This window comes from Tachypleus tridentatus, chromosome 4 (genome assembly GCF_004210375.1).
Source record: "Tachypleus tridentatus isolate NWPU-2018 chromosome 4, ASM421037v1, whole genome shotgun sequence".
Classification (NCBI taxonomy): domain Eukaryota; kingdom Metazoa; phylum Arthropoda; class Merostomata; order Xiphosura; family Limulidae; genus Tachypleus; species Tachypleus tridentatus.
In genome coordinates this window covers 15,474,578-15,492,227 of record NC_134828.1, presented here as the reverse complement: position 1 = coordinate 15,492,227, position 17,650 = coordinate 15,474,578, and the positions used below count along the sequence as shown (strand labels likewise).

Sequence of the window (17,650 nt, the reverse complement as noted above, 5' to 3'; positions counted from 1 at the left end):
TGTGCTTAATTCAAAACAACAACGACTTTTAAATACCAATTTAAAATTAAGTAATTCGATCTTCAATTTACAAGGTGGGAATTTATTCAAAGATGAATTAATTATTAACTTTTATGTAACTTGGAATTCTGAGAGCTTTAGTCATATGTAGATAGTTAAGTTTACCCAAAGTTGACAGTACCTGGTTAGATAAGATTCCAGAATGACTTCTCATTGTAAAATTAATGAAGATTTTAAATAATTCTTGTAGAAGGAAGTGTTTATTTATCAGTTTTAATTAAGAACCTGTACTTGATTTATGTTTAAAGTTAACTCCCTGCCCCATCAAAAAACAACAACAGTGTTTAGAAAAAGAATTTAAATAACAAAAAACAGATGGTAATATTCGTTTAACTTTCAAATATTCACTGCAGGTTTTAGTGGTGCAGTTGCCCGTGGTGTAAACACTCCTACGAAAAGTGGGGCCTAATAGGCCCCAGAGCAACTTGAAAGGTTGTTAATATTAGGCTAATAATTTTGTATTTAAATGAAATTGCCACTTAAATCCATTAATGAATGGATTAACGAGATTCCCACTGTCCCTATCTACTATCTATCGAAACCACAGCCAGGGGAACGGGCTTGGAGAAATCAGGACTAGAAACGTCTTTTCGTAGGAGTGTTAAAACATATAGTTATTTTTACATTTGTTTGTTTGAAAGTTTTTAAATTATGTTCGATCTGGATAAAAACTCAATATTTGCTGACCCTTTCATCAGATTAAGGTTTAAACAGGTAAAAAATGTGAGGGTGTCAAATTACTACTCCCAACCTTCCCCAGGAGTGACAGTGAAATTCAACTATTTGGTGCAATGTAGTCCATGAGTTGGCAGTTGGTGGTTTTTGATTAACTGACTTGCTTCTGTTTTATTACTTCAGAATTAGAAACAATTTGTGTAGGTAGTCGTTTAGTAGGTCTCTCCAAAATTTGACAAACAGTCACTTCTTTATCGTAAGCTTCAGTACTGTTTATTTAGATGTTTATGAACAAACTTTGGGACAAACAACACTGTAACACATCAAATATTGTGACAGTGACTTGTTTGGACCACTTCAACATTTATTGAACATTAATGACTTTAGCTAATATGAACAATAGATACTTTATTTTATAGAATAACAGGTCTGTTAAATATTGTGATATTGAAATTAAAAGACTACACTATATGTACGACTTAGAATAGATTATCTTAACTTTGTTTTTATGTAATTCACCTGATTTTGTTTGTGTGTTGACAGCTGACACAAAAGTTGAGGTAGACTTACCCTCAGTGCCAGATCTCACCGGTATCAGGTCTCGTTTTGAATCTCCCCAGGAAGAGGTTCATTATGCTTCTACCGCGGACAAGTTCTCTTTGCAGAGATCTGAAAGTGTTATGCAGCGTTTAGCAAAGTAAGCAAAGTTAGAGTGCAGTAGCACCAATTATTTGGTCTTATCTGCCATCTTACTGTTTTCTATCATTCCGTAACGTTTAATATGAATATCAGTAAGATATCTTTAGACTGGTCTTAAAACTCTCTTTGTTTGTTTGGACAGTAGCGTTGAGAAAAGAGTTTGCTGTTGTTAAACCTTCATACTGTGATTTGTACCTCGTACTAGGATAATCAAACTCCAGAGGCGTGACTTCAGTCATTTGGTAAAAAAGAACAAGACATGTGTATAACTTTTAATGTTTATATAATGTGCTGAATGTATATAGTCTGTGACTTTCTAATCTACTCTAAGCAATGTTGACAAATTAGAGAGTGGGCTAGCCTTAGGTCACTGTAAGTGACTATACCTGAAACATCATGAATCATGCACTGATTGCTTTCTAATAAATGTCCTAGTTATTCACTGTAGTGTGCAAAATACATTTGTTATCTTAAAGAGAAATTATTCAAAAGCAGTAACATATTTAATGGAGCTTTGAATTTTGCTTTGTGTAAAAATACAAATCTGATTTTTTGTGATATAATACAGCTTGATACCAAAATGTTTTTTGAGTGTAAAATTAATTTGTTTTGATGTAGGTAAGATATTATAATAATGATAATGCTAGTAGGCATTTTAGGAAATAATAATTTGCAGTTCTGTTTACAGAACATCTGTTTTGCAAGAGTGTTTTCTTCTATATGAAAGATTTACCAACTAAACATTAAAGATAAGTGTAGAAAGAGTTCTCATTTAATTACAAAGTACATTTTAAGAATCTCCACATTTTAAATGCAACAGAAACATGTAATAACAGTGCCCTTGTTCTGTAAACAACAGATTTGTACACTTCTTATTGTAAGTGTTTTACTTAGAGTTCTTTATTGTTATGTGTTTATTTAGGTATCAATCTGCGGTATCTGGTGAGGAAAATGGAGAAATCTTGGGATCAAGTGAAGATGAGGGCTGTGATTCCACAGTTGTTAAAGAAAGAAAAAAGAAAGAAAAGGTAATGTTTTATATGGAAGGTGATGTTTCATATGGAAAGTGATGTTTTATATGGAAAGTGATGTTTCATATGGAAGGTAATGTTTCATATGGAAGGTAATGTTTCATATGGAAGGTAATGTTTTATATGGAAGATAATGTTTCATATGGAAGGTAATGTTTCATATGGAAGGTGATGTTTCATATGGAAGGTAATGTTTCATATGGAAGGTAATGTTTCATATGGAAGGTGATGTTTCATACGGAAGGTGATGTTTCATACGGAAGATGATGTTTCATACGGAAGATGATGTTTCATACGGAAGATGATGTTTCATACGGAAGATGATGTTTTATATGGAAGATGATGTTTTATATGGAAGATGATGTTTTATATGGAAGGTAATGTTTCATATGGAAGGTGATGTTATATATGGAAGGTGATGTTTCATATGGAAAGTGATGTTTCATATGGAAGGTAATGTTTTATATGGAAAGTGATGTTTCATATGGAAGGTAATGTTTCATATGGAAGGTAATGTTTCATATGGAAGGTAATGTTTTATATGGAAAGTGATGTTTTATATGGAAAGTGATGTTTTATATGGAAAGTGATGTTTCATATGGAAGGTAATGTTTTATATGGAAGGTGATGTTTTATATGGAAGGTGATGTTTTATATGGAAGGTGATGTTTTATATGGAAAGTGATGTTTTATATGGAAAGTGATGTTTTATATGGAAAGTGATGTTTTATATGGAAGGTGATGTTATATATGGAAGGTGATGTTTCATATGGAAAGTGATGTTTCATATGGAAGGTGATGTTTCATATGGAAGGTGATGTTATATATGGAAGGTAATGTTTCATATGGAAGGTAATGTTTTACCTTTAGGTCACTTAAACGACATAGCTGTAAGTATTGATGTGAATGCCATCTTTAGAACAGTAAGATACATATTAACAAGAAATGGTACCAGCTTGCTAACAAGGGTTAATCAAAGGTAGTAATAGACAATTGATCATGGAATAAGCAATGATGGAACTGTAAACTCATTAGAGATGAATCAAAGTTCAAATCACTCAGTAGCAATCTGAAAATACTGGAGAGAAGAAAAATATACTTGAATACATAATACCCAACTTGAATACACAATACCCACAGTGAAACATGGTGTGGAGGACATTATAAGTGTGCAGATTTATCCCAGCCTACAGTATTTATTTTCTATGAAAAAAAAATAGATGGCACCCAAACTGCTGAAAAGTAGAGGTTTATTCTGGTACATCATGCTATTGCATTGAGAACATGACTTATTTGGTGGGTATTCATATTTCAAGAGAAAAGTGACCCCAGTCATACAAAAAATGTAATGAAACTATATCTTAATCGTAAGGATGGAAATGAGATACATACATGCATGGCTCAGGCAGCATGAAGGATAATATGAACAGTCCATGTGGTGTTGGTGTGTGTTACATTGAGATGGTTAACTGGTGACCAAACACCTCGGCTGAATTGAAGAGAGTAACAATAGACATTTGGAGCAACATTTCATAATGAAACGTATTTGTAGTTAGTTTGACAGCATGATAACAAGTAATTACACTTTGTAACACAAATTATGTTCCTGGATAGTATGTGTTATTTCTTAATTGCAGTTATGTTGTAAAAGTACAGAAAATGGCCATTATTCCATTCAAACTTTGCTTTTGTGACCTGGATGATGACATTTAGAAATTAACCTATTTTCTATGTAAAAACGGACAAATTTGCACATTTTCATTTACATAAGATCTGAATAAAATTTACTTTAGACATAAGCAATTGGAAAATAATACTTTCTGCCCAGGAACAAGAAAATTTAAAAATGTCTTACATAGTGTTATTTCTGTCAAGCAAAGGGTTTATCTTATTTCATTTTATTTGTATTTTCAGTGATAATGTCTCATACCTTTAATTAACACATCATATACATGCTGTTACTTGTTGTTTGTAACTTGTACAGTATCACTTATGTGTTTTCATAATGTATATGTTAAAAAACCTAAGGAGGACAAGACTGATGGTACATTCCACTGTTTTGTAATTATGAGGTTTCAAGTATTATATAGTATGATATATATAGTATGTTAATATCTTGATTATAGGCTTTTGATTTTATTTTTGGCATGATTTATCTTTGGATTTTTGAATGACTTTTTTAAATATATACTTTAACCCTTACAGTGTGTCAAGTAGATATATCCACTTTGCTGTTTATAACCATTTGATTTACAAAAACCATTTCTTCCACTGTGACAAATCAATTTACCTCATGGCTTCATAAAAGGCATAGATGTTTTCTTATAGCAAGGCCACATCAGGCTATTTGCTGAGTCAACCAAGGGGAATCAAACCCCTGGTTTTAGTGTTGTAAATCTGTAGACTTACTGCTGTATTAATGGGTAATGCTTCATAAAAGACTAGAAAAGTTGAAATTCCTAATTTCGATCTTCGATGGATAATGGACGATTCTGGGGAGCCAGCCGAATGTGTTTTATGCATCAAGAGAGTTAAAGTGTGAATTAGAAGTGTTTTAAATTAAAACGAGAATTTCATTTCAAAATGTCTATCATGCTAAGTATGTAACTGTTAAAATAAATATATATGTATGTATAATTTTCATGTTAGAGAAGTAGGAATTGAAACAAATACAACACTTTCTTATTATCCCACTCTCATCATAGGTGTATAAAGGCTTAATATTCACGAAATGCCATGATGTATGTTATTCATTCTGTGTTTGTAAGCTAAATGTTATATTGATTGTGTCCAGGTTAAATTTGTGGAAATGTCAAACTTGAAATCCCAGTGGGAAAGTGGGAATGTTGGCAAACCAGAAGCTAGGGGTGCAGATACGAAAGATGAACTCAGTAAATTGCGTCAGAAGATGTGTTTGGGAAGGTCCGAGTCGAAAAGGGCACTTTACGAACGGGCATGCAAAGAAGCTGAAAATAACTTGGTATCAAAAACAGCATCTGTTGAGTTAGGCAATGAATTGAAAACAGTGAACATTAAAGAGAAGTTTGAGAAAGGTGAACTGGAGAGTGAATTGGAACAAGAAAAACAAGAAAAAACTCGACGAGAAAAGGAAGAAGATTTCAGTGTCTTCAATGAAACAGGTATGTTGTAAACATAAGTAGGCTTATCTTCCATGTATAGATCTAACAGTAAACATAAGTAGCCTTATCTTCCATGTATAGATCAAATAGTAAACATAAGTAGCCTTATCTTCCATGTATAGATCAAATAGTAAACATAAGTAGCCTTATCTTCCATGTATAGATCAAATAGTAAACATAAGTAGCCTTATCTTCCATGTATAGATCAAATAGTAAACATAAGTAGCCTTATCTTCCCTGTATAGATCAAATAGTAAACATAAGTAGGCTTATCTTCCATGTATAGATCTAACAGTAAACATAAGTAGGCTTATCTTTTATGTATAGATCTAACAGTAAACATGAGTAGGCTTATCTTCCATGTATAGATCAAATAGTAAACATAAGTAGCCTTATCTTCCATGTATGGATGAAATAGTAAACATAAGTAGGCTTATCTTTTATGTATAGATCAAATAGTAAACATAAGTAGGCTTATCTTCCATGTATAGATCAAACCGTAAACATAAGTAGCCTTATCTTCCATGTATAGATCTAACAGTAAACATAAGTAGGCTTATCTTCCATGTATAGATCAAATAGTAAACATAAGTAGGCTTATCTTCCATGTATAGATCTAACAGTAAACATAAGTAGGCTTATCTTCCATGTATAGATCAAACCGTAAACATAAGTAGCCTTATCTTCCATGTATAGATCTAACAGTAAACATAAGTAGGCTTATCTTCCATGTATAGATCAAATAGTAAACATAAGTAGGCTTATCTTCCATGTATAGATCTAACAGTAAACATAAGTAGGCTTATCTTTTATGTATAGATCTAACAGTAAACATGAGTAGGCTTATCTTCCATGTATAGGTCAAATAGTAAACATAAGTAGCCTTATCTTCCATGTATAGATCTAACAGTAAACATGAGTAGGCTTATCTTCCATGTATAGGTCAAATAGTAAACATAAGTAGGCTTATCTTCCATGTATAGATCAAACCGTAAACATAAGTAGCCTTATCTTCCATGTATAGATCTAACAGTAAACATAAGTAGGCTTATCTTCCATGTATAGATCAAATAGTAAACATAAGTAGGCTTATCTTCCATGTATAGATCTAACAGTAAACATAAGTAGGCTTATCTTCCATGTATAGATCAAACCGTAAACATAAGTAGCCTTATCTTCCATGTATAGATCTAACAGTAAACATAAGTAGGCTTATCTTCCATGTATAGATCAAATAGTAAACATAAGTAGGCTTATCTTCCATGTATAGATCTAACAGTAAACATAAGTAGGCTTATCTTTTATGTATAGATCTAACAGTAAACATGAGTAGGCTTATCTTCCATGTATAGATCAAATAGTAAACATAAGTAGCCTTATCTTCCATGTATAGATCTAACAGTAAACATGAGTAGGCTTATCTTCCATGTATAGGTCAAATAGTAAACATAAGTAGGCTTATCTTCCATGTATAGATCTAACAGTAAACATAAGTAGGCTTATCTTCCATGTATAGATCAAATAGTAAACATAAGTAGGCTTATCTTCCCTGTATAGATCTAACAGTAAACATAAGTAGGTTTATCCTCCCTGTATAGATCAAACAGTAAACATAAGTAGCCTTATCTTCCCTGTATAGATCTAACAGTAAACATAAGTAGGCTTATCTTCCATGTATAGATCAAATAGTAAACATAAGTAGGCTTATCTTCCATGTATAGATCAAATAGTAAACATAAGTAGGCTTATCTTCCCTGTATAGATCTAACAGTAAACATAAGTAGGCTTATCTTCCATGTATAGATCAAATAGTAAACATAAGTAGCCTTATCTTCCATGTATAGATCAAATAGTAAACATAAGTAGGCTTATCTTCCATGTATAGATCAAATAGTAAACATAAGTAGGCTTATCCTCCCTGTATAGATCTAACAGTAAACATAAGTAGGCTTATCTTCCATGTATAGATCAAATAGTAAACATAAGTAGCCTTATCTTCCATGTATAGATCAAATAGTAAACATAAGTAGGCTTATCTTCCCTGTATAGATCTAACAGTAAACATAAGTAGGTTTATCCTCCCTGTATAGATCAAACAGTAAACATAAGTAGCCTTATCTTCCCTGTATAGATCTAACAGTAAACATAAGTAGGCTTATCTTCCATGTATAGATCAAATAGTAAACATAAGTAGGCTTATCTTCCATGTATAGATCAAATAGTAAACATAAGTAGCCTTATCTTCCCTGTATAGATCTAACAGTAAACATAAGTAGGCTTATCTTCCATGTATAGATCAAATAGTAAACATAAGTAGCCTTATCTTCCATGTATAGATCTAACAGTAAACATAAGTAGGCTTATCTTCCATGTATAGATCTAACAGTAAACATAAGTAGGCTTATCTTCCATGTATAGATCTAACAGTAAACATAAGTAGGCTTATCTTCCATGTATAGATCTAACAGTAAACATAAGTAGGCTTATCTTCCATGTATAGATCAAATAGTAAACATAAGTAGCCTTATCTTCCATGTATAGATCAAATAGTAAACATAAGTAGGCTTATCTTCCCTGTATAGATCTAACAGTAAACATAAGTAGCCTTATCTTCCATGTATAGGTCAAATAGTAAACATAAGTAGCCTTATCTTCCCTGTATAGATCTAACAGTAAACATAAGTAGGCTTATCTTCCATGTATAGATCTAACAGTAAACATAAGTAGGCTTATCTTCCATGTATAGATCTAACAGTAAACATAAGTAGGCTTATCTTCCCTGTATAGATCTAACAGTAAACATAAGTAGGCTTATCTTCCATGTATAGATCAAATAGTAAACATAAGTAGCCTTATCTTCCATGTATAGATCAAATAGTAAACATAAGTAGGCTTATCTTCCCTGTATAGATCTAACAGTAAACATAAGTAGCCTTATCTTCCATGTATAGGTCAAATAGTAAACATAAGTAGGCTTATCTTCCATGTATAGATCTAATAGTAAACATAAGTAGCCTTATCTTCCATGTATAGGTCAAATAGTAAACATAAGTAGGCTTATCTTCCCTGTATAGATCTAACAGTAAACATAAGTAGGTTTATCCTCCCTGTATAGATCAAACAGTAAACATAAGTAGGCTTATCTTCCATATATAGATCTAACAGTAAACATAAGTAGGCTTATCTTCCCTGTATAGATCTAACAGTAAACATAAGTAGGCTTATCTTCCCTGTATAGATCTAACAGTAAACATAAGTAGCCTTATCTTCCCTGTATAGATCAAACAGTAAACATAAGTAGGCTTATCTTCCCTGTATAGATCTAACAGTAAACATAAGTAGGCTTATCTTCCATATATAGATCTAACAGTAAACATAAGTAGCCTTATCTTCCCTGTATAGGTCAAATAGTAAACATAAGTAGGCTTATCTTCCATGTATAGATCTAATAGTAAACATAAGTAGCCTTATCTTCCATGTATAGGTCAAATAGTAAACATAAGTAGGCTTATCTTCCCTGTATAGATCTAACAGTAAACATAAGTAGGTTTATCTTCCATGTATAGATCAAATAGTAAACATAAGTAGGCTTATCTTCCCTGTATAGATCTAACAGTAAACATAAGTAGGTTTATCCTCCCTGTATAGATCTAACAGTAAACATAAGTAGCCTTATCTTCCCTGTATAGGTCAAATAGTAAACATAAGTAGGCTTATCTTCCCTGTATAGATCTAACAGTAAACATAAGTAGGTTTATCCTCCCTGTATAGATCAAACAGTAAACATAAGTAGCCTTATCTTCCCTGTATAGGTCAAATAGTAAACATAAGTAGGCTTATCTTCCATGTATAGATTTAATAGTAAACATAAGTAGCCTTATCTTCCATGTATAGGTCAAATAGTAAACATAAGTAGGCTTATCTTCCCTGTATAGATCTAACAGTAAACATAAGTAGGTTTATCCTCCTGTATAGATCAAACAGTAAACATAAGTAGCCTTATCTTCCCTGTATAGGTCAAATAGTAAACATAAGTAGGCTTATCTTCCATGTATAGATCTAATAGTAAACATAAGTAGCCTTATCTTCCATGTATAGGTCAAATAGTAAACATAAGTAGGCTTATCTTCCCTGTATAGATCTAACAGTAAACATAAGTAGGTTTATCCTCCCTGTATAGATCAAACAGTAAACATAAGTAGCCTTATCTTCCATGTATAGGTCAAATAGTAAACATAAGTAGGCTTATCTTCCCTGTATAGATCTAACAGTAAACATAAGTAGGTTTATTTTCCCTGTATAGATCTAACAGTAAACATAAGTAGGCTTATCTTCCATGTATAGATCTAACAGTAAACATAAGTAGGCTTATCTTCCCTGTATAGATCTAACAGTAAACATAAGTAGGCTTATCTTCCCTGTATAGATCTAACAGTAAACATAAGTAGGCTTATCTTCCCTGTATAGATCTAACAGTAAACATAAGTAGGCTTATCTTCCCTGTATAGATCTAACAGTAAACATAAGTAGCCTTATCTTCCCTGTATAGATCAAACAGTAAACATAAGTAGGCTTATCTTCCCTGTATAGATCTAACAGTAAACATAAGTAGGCTTATCTTCCATATATAGATCTAACAGTAAACATAAGTAGCCTTATCTTCCCTGTATAGATCAAACATGCACTCTCTCAAACTGGTTGGTTACTTACTTATTGTGTGGCTCATGTCTTAAGCCTAATGTTTTTACATATACTATTGGATTCTCTCTTTCAATTTGTAGATCACACACACACACACTACTACAATCATTTCTTAAACTTGCAGGTCACACACACATGTGTCATAAGGCTTATTATTCTCATGTTAAATCCATTCTTGAAATGAATGTATTAAACACATTGGTACAATAAATTATCCTAATGTTTGTGAGAACTAGCTGTTTACTTACCTATTTTGATTTAATTGTATCATTATCCACACAAGCTATGAAACCTAAAGCTTGTTATATTCAGATTTGTGAGGACTTATCTGATTTAACTGTACGTATCATAGTTCACACGAGCTATGAAACCTAACATTTGTGACATGTAGATTTGTGGGGACTTGCCAGATCTGACCTAGTTATATCATAACCTGCACAAGCTATGCAGCCTAACATTTGTGACAAGCAGCTTATTGGGGCTTGTCAGATATAACCTTGTACTATCATAATTCACACAAATTACAAAGAAACTGTTAATATCATTGCATTACGTGTCACAATATTTTTATGTTTCTAATTATCTTGTAAAGTCCTAAATTTTAATTTTAATATTTATTTTTATACCTCCTAAAGATAAACTTGGAATATTTTTGATACATAGCTAATCTTGTGTGATATTTCAACTGCTATTTTGTGAGTTTTTTTTAATATTTGAAATGCAAATCTGATGTATTATACTATGATTTAAAATGTAATTCTGTAAATAGTATAATACATGACTCATTGTTGATGTCTCACTGACTTTTTAGCAACAATTACCTTTTTTGTAGGTTTTCTTTTTGCTAACTACAACCAAGTTAAGTTGCCAAAAGCTAGGAGTCCATAAAATTGTATTGTACTTGAGAGTTAATTGGTAAAAAGTTACTGGAGGCTATTCAAGTATATAGTGGTAATACAGTGGATGATATTCCTTACGAATGAATTATCTGTAATGTTTTGTAAGGGTTAAAAATGTCTGCATGAAATACCATTTTGTTGAGCAAATGTTTGATGTAAGATAATTAGTAAAAAATTAATTTTTAAGAATTTGAAATGTTGGCCTTACCATTGTAATCAGGGAAAGATTAATACCATAATATAATCTTTTCCTGGAAAACTATACATTTCAGAGTTTAATATAAAATATATACGCGTTAAAGCTTTCATATTTATAGAACAGAATATCACACGTGTGTTTGAGACTGATGAAAGTGATGTGAATGTTTTTCACACGTGTGTTTGAGACTGAGACTAGGTAATGAAAGTGACGTGAATGTTTTATTGGCAGGCACGGCAGCAGGAGCAAGATCACTTTTCAAACAGATCGATGCCACAACGGTTTCTTCCTCACCAGTCAAATCACCTTCTGCTGATCAAAAACGGGCCAGAGATGTACCTGTCTCCACTGTGTCTCCCTCAAGAGATACTGATGTTGTCAAATGTAGTGATCCAGTTTCTAAAGACGAAGTTGAAATTGATGCTACTCAGCTTACCCAACGTTTCAACTTTTTTGAAAACTACAAAGAGGAATCAAAAGAAAGGAAACGATTCCAGATCACTCCTCCACGAGAAACCAAAACAGAAGAATCTCCTGATAAAGAAATCGTAAGAGATCCCAACATCGTGAGATCTTCAGACACTGCTGATGAAGTCATCGTTACTGACACTGCTAAGAAGATGCTTGACAAGTTTAAGCAGCTGGAGAATCAGTCTGACAGTAGCGATGTCCCAGCTGGTCCTAAGCCAGTAAAACGTATCACTCCGCCACGAGAGTACACAAAGATTGATGATGAACACGAGCCTTCGCCAGAGCCGGAAAGAGATCCCAACATAGTTCTCTGCAGCTATAAAAATGAAGATGACATAGCATGGGACACTGAAAAAGCCAAGAATCTTCGGGCTAAGTTTGAGCATTGGCAACCTGATGTTGAACAAGATAACACCAAAAATGAAAATGAAGTCCTACCAGAAACTGATACAGCTAAGAATTTGCGGGCCAAGTTTGAAGCTATTCGGGAAGAAAGGATAAACCCAAAAGAGAAACCAAAACCTAGAGTGAGGAGATTTGTAGTAAGTAGCTTAGCCATTCTTATTCTGATTGAAAGAACTCTGTTCAAAAAAGATTTTTGTTTATAACTTTTAAAATTATCTTGCTAAAACACATACTTGTTTAAGAAGCTGTTTGTAAATTATTAAATCTGACATAACAAGTAATTTTGAAGACAGATATTAATCAAGGCGTGACATGAACATGTTAAATACATCGGCTATTCTCTGTTATATCTGTGTGATAAATGTTGAGCATGACTGAATGCCTTGTTCCACATTTGACGTACTGATAAGTTTTTGTTTTCAATATTTTCAAATTTGTTTTTAGTTTTACTCGTTTTCTCAAAATAAATAATAAAAAACATTTAGCTCTATATTAAGCTGTCAAGTCACAATTATTTATGTTTTATATACAGGCATGTATGTCATGTGTACTAAACAGTGTTACCAAGATGTTTAATCACACATTCTATAACACTTTGTAAATGAAATTTATGCATGTTATAACACTTTCAATTGTGTTCCAAAGTGCTGACCCATTCAATTAATCATTAGTTATGGTATTGCTCCAGTTTACTTATAACCCTGCTGTAAACTTTTACATGTAGAGAAAGAATAGTGTAGAGTTAAAATGGATTTTCAAATGATAAATGTGCAGTCACGTTGATTAAAACATAAAACTGTAAAAGTTAAAGTTCGACTCAATCACTGATACTGCAGAACAGCCATAAGTAATTAGTACATGTTAACTGCTTATCTGGATTCTCTCCAACTCTCAATAGATCCGTACACGTGTCCCCAGAATATCAGTTTTTTAGTGTGTTTCTGTCTTTTGGGAACAGCAGTTGCTAAACAAATTAAAAACAAAGTAAATTAGTCAGAATTACTTTTTGAGTTTTTATCTCTGTTTGATTTAAAACTAAGACACTGTTTGCTCCTTAAGTTTCCATGTGCTCATCATTGGTAGATTTCTTAGTTTTGGAACACAGGTGAATAACCCAATACTGATATGTATATTTACCTCACAGGAGATTTTAGTTGTTTAACAGGAAATATTTAATTTTTTAAAAATTTATCTTGGATTACTGAGTATGTGCCTATATATGTATAAAGTTCCTTGTGAGCACTGGACATGTTGCCATGTACATACACCTCTGGCTAAAATATTAAGGCCAATGAACATAAAGAATAAATATGCATTTTGCATTGTTAGACTCAACCACTTATTTGAGTAGAGCTTTAAAAGACGAAAATAAGAAAAGGGAAAATAAAAATAAAAAACTTTTATAGCATTTAATAGGGAAAATGTGAACACTATGAAATTAGCCTAAATACTAGCTGGTCAAAAGTTTAAGACCATACTGAAACAAAGCGTTAATCGGTAAACATGTAACGAAAATTAGTCATTTGTGTTCAAGCATTAGCATTGTCAACATCTCCCACTTACATCTCCTGTGTTACATTGGGTATAAACATGGCAAAGGCTAAAAAGTTGACAGAGTTTGAACATGGCAGAATTGTTGAGCTGCAAAAGCAAGATCTCTCCCAACGTGCCACCGCTGGTGAGATTAGACACAATAAAACTGCTGTTGCAAATTTCTTAAAATACCCTGAAGAATACGGAAGGAGGATTTCAAGTGGTTAGCCCAAGAAAATTTCGTGGTCATTGAGCAGGACGATTCGATGGGTTGTCCAGCAAGACACCAGTTGATTGCCGAATCAGATTAAGGTCCCTACGGATGCAGAATGCAGCTCAAGAACAATAAGATGGCATCTACAGGAGAAAGGCTTCAAAAACCGTAAGCGTCTTCAAAGGCCACGTCTCCTTCTACACCACAAAACAGCTCAGTTAAACATTGCTGAGAAGCATCAAACATGGGATGTAGAAAAGTGGATGAAGGTTTTGTTTTCTGATGAGAAAAATTTAACCTGGATGATTCAGATGGCATCCAATGTTACTGGCATGATAAGGATATTCCACGGGAGACATTTTTTACACGACACAATGGAGGAGGTTCCATCATGATCTAGGGTGCTTTCTCCTTCCATGGAACAATGGAGCTTCAGGTTATACAGGGGTGTCAAACAGCAGCTGGCTACTTTGGCATGTTGGAGAGAGCATCCTTATTGATTGAAGGCCCTCGCTTGTGTGGAAATGACTGGATCTTTCAGCAGGACAATGCTGCAATCCACAATGCTCACAGGACAAAGGACTTTTTCATGGTGAATAACGTGATTATTTTGGATGAAACTTAACCCTATTGAAAATGTTTGGGGGTGGATGGCAAGGGAAGTCTATAGAAATGGACGTCAGTTCCAAACAGTGCATGATCTTCGTAAAGCCATCTTCACCACTTGGAATAACATTCCAGCCAGCCTTCTGCAAACGCTTATATCGACCATGCCAAAGCGAATGTTTGAAGTTATTCACAATGACGGCCATGCAACTCACTACTGAGACCTCTTGTTGGGCATTTCCTACCCTGTTTAGGACTTCTTTTTGGTATGGTCTTACACTTTTGACCAGCTAGTATTTAGGCTAATTTCATAGTGTTCACATTTTCTCTAATAAATGCTAAAAAGTTTTTTATTTTTATTTTCCCTTTTCTTATTTTCATCTTTCGAAGCTCTACTCAAATAAGTGGTCGAGTCTAACAATGCAAAATGCATATTTTTTCTTTGTTCATTGGCCTTACGATTTTGGCCAGCACTGAGCACTGGATATGTCCCTATAATAGCACCTTATGAAAACTGGGTGTTTCATCTTGTACATACACAATTTCTTGTGGTCACTGGGTATGCCACCATGTACATATATAGTTCCTAGTGAGCACTGGGTGTGTCACCATGTACATATTTAGTTCCTAGTGATAACTGGGTGTGTCACCATGTACATATATAGTTCCTAGTGAGCACTGGGTGTGTCACCATGTACATATATAGTTCCTAGTGAGCACTGGGTGTGTCACCATGTACATATATTGTTCCTAGTGAGCACTGGGTGTGTAACCATGTACATATATTGTTCCTAGTGAGCACTGGGTGTGTCACCATGTACATATATAGTTCCTAGTGAGCACTGGGTGTGTCACCATGTACATATATAATTCCTAGTGATAACTGGGTGTGTCACCATGTACATATATAGTTCCTAGTGAGCACTGGGTGTGTCACCATGTACATATATAGTTCCTAGTGATAACAGGGTGTGTCACCATGCACATATATAGTTCCTAGTGATAACTGGGTGTGTCACCATGCACATATATTGTTCCTAGTGAGCACTGGATATGTCCCTATAATAGCACCTTATGAAAACTGGGTGTTTCATCTTGTACATACACAATTTCTTGTGGTCACTGGGTATGCCACCATGTACATATATAGTTCCTAGTGAGCACTGGGTGTGTCACCATGTACATATTTAGTTCCTAGTGATAACTGGGTGTGTCACCATGTACATATATAGTTCCTAGTGAGCACTGGGTGTGTCAACATGTACATATATTGTTCCTAGTGAGCACTGGGTGTGTCACCATGTACATATATTGTTCCTAGTGAGCACTGGGTGTGTCACCATGTACATATATAATTCCTAGTGAGCACTGGGTGTGTCACCATGTACATATATTGTTCCTAGTGAGCACTGGGTGTGTCACCATGTACATATATTGTTCATAGTGAGCACTGGGTGTGTCAACATGTACATATATTGTTCCTAGTGAGCACTGGGTGTGTCACCATGTACATATATTGTTCCTAGTGAGCACTGGGTGTGTCACCATGTACATATATTGTTCCTAGTGAGCACTGGGTGTGTCACCATGTACATATATTGTTCCTAGTGAGCACTGGGTGTGTCACCATGTACATATATTGTTCCTAGTGAGCACTGGGTGTGTCACCATGTACATATATAATTCCTAGTGAGCACTGGGTGTGTCACCATGTACATATATTGTTCCTAGTGAGCACTGGGTGTGTCACCATGTACATATATTGTTCATAGTGAGCACTGGGTGTGTCAACATGTACATATATTGTTCCTAGTGAGCACTGGGTGTGTCACCATGTACATATATTGTTCCTAGTGAGCACTGGGTGTGTCACCATGTACATATATTGTTCCTAGTGAGCACTGGGTGTGTCACCATGTACATATATTGTTCCTAGTGAGCACTGGGTGTGTCACCATGTACATATATAGTTCCTAGTGAGCACTGGGTGTGTCACCATGTACATATATAGTTCCTAGTGAGCACTGGGTGTGTCACCATGTACATATATAATTCCTAGTGAGCACTGGGTGTGTCACCATGTACATATATTGTTCCTAGTGAGCACTGGGTGTGTCACCATGTACATATATAGTTCCTAGTGAGCACTGGGTGTGTCACCATGTACATATATAGTTCCTAGTGAGCACTGGGTGTGTCACCATGTACATATATAGTTCCTAGTGAGCACTGGGTGTGTCACCATGTACATATATTGTTCCTAGTGAGCACTGGGTGTGTCACCATGTACATATATTGTTCCTAGTGAGCACTGGGTGTGTCACCATGTACATATATAGTTCCTAGTGAGCACTGGGTGTGTCACCATGTACATATATTGTTCCTAGTGAGCACTGGGTGTGTCACCATGTACATATATAATTCCTAGTGAGCACTGGGTGTGTCACCATGTACATATATTGTTCCTAGTGAGCACTGGGTGTGTCACCATGTACATATATAATTCCTAGTGAGCACTGGGTGTGTCACCATGTACATATATTGTTCCTAGTGAGCACTGGGTGTGTCACCATGTACATATATAATTCCTAGTGAGCACTGGGTGTGTCACCATGTACATATATTGTTCCTAGTGAGCACTGGGTGTGTCACCATGTACATATATAGTTCCTAGTGAGCACTGGGTGTGTCACCATGTACATATATAGTTCCTAGTGAGCACTGGGTGTGTCACCATGTACATATATTGTTCCTAGTGAGCACTGGGTGTGTCACCATGTACATATATAGTTCCTAGTGAGCACTGGGTGTGTCACCATGTACATATATTGTTCCTAGTGAGCACTGGGTGTGTCACCATGTACATATATTGTTCCTAGTGAGCACTGGGTGTGTCACCATGTACATATATTGTTCCTAGTGAGCACTGGGTGTGTCACCATGTACATATATAATTCCTAGTGATAACTGGGTGTGTCACCATGTACATATATAGCTCCTGTGATAACTGGGTGTGT

General features: G+C 34.5%; 2 protein-coding genes across 2 annotated transcripts in view; both read left to right on the top strand.

The window, feature by feature from the left end:
• The window catches only part of LOC143248615 (pyrokinin-1 receptor-like), a 425,075-nt gene that overhangs the window by 330,420 nt on the left and 77,005 nt on the right, over positions 1–17,650 (top strand). The window lies entirely within an intron of this gene.
• Positions 1–17,650, top strand: part of LOC143248614 (uncharacterized) — a 62,906-nt gene that overhangs the window by 22,691 nt on the left and 22,565 nt on the right. Inside the window, exons 8-11 of the mRNA XM_076497115.1 lie at positions 1,279–1,432; positions 2,357–2,462; positions 5,260–5,605; positions 11,636–12,417. Of these exons, the coding sequence (XP_076353230.1) occupies positions 1,279–1,432; positions 2,357–2,462; positions 5,260–5,605; positions 11,636–12,417 (1,388 nt within the window). The remainder of the gene's footprint in view (positions 1–1,278; positions 1,433–2,356; positions 2,463–5,259; positions 5,606–11,635; positions 12,418–17,650) is intronic.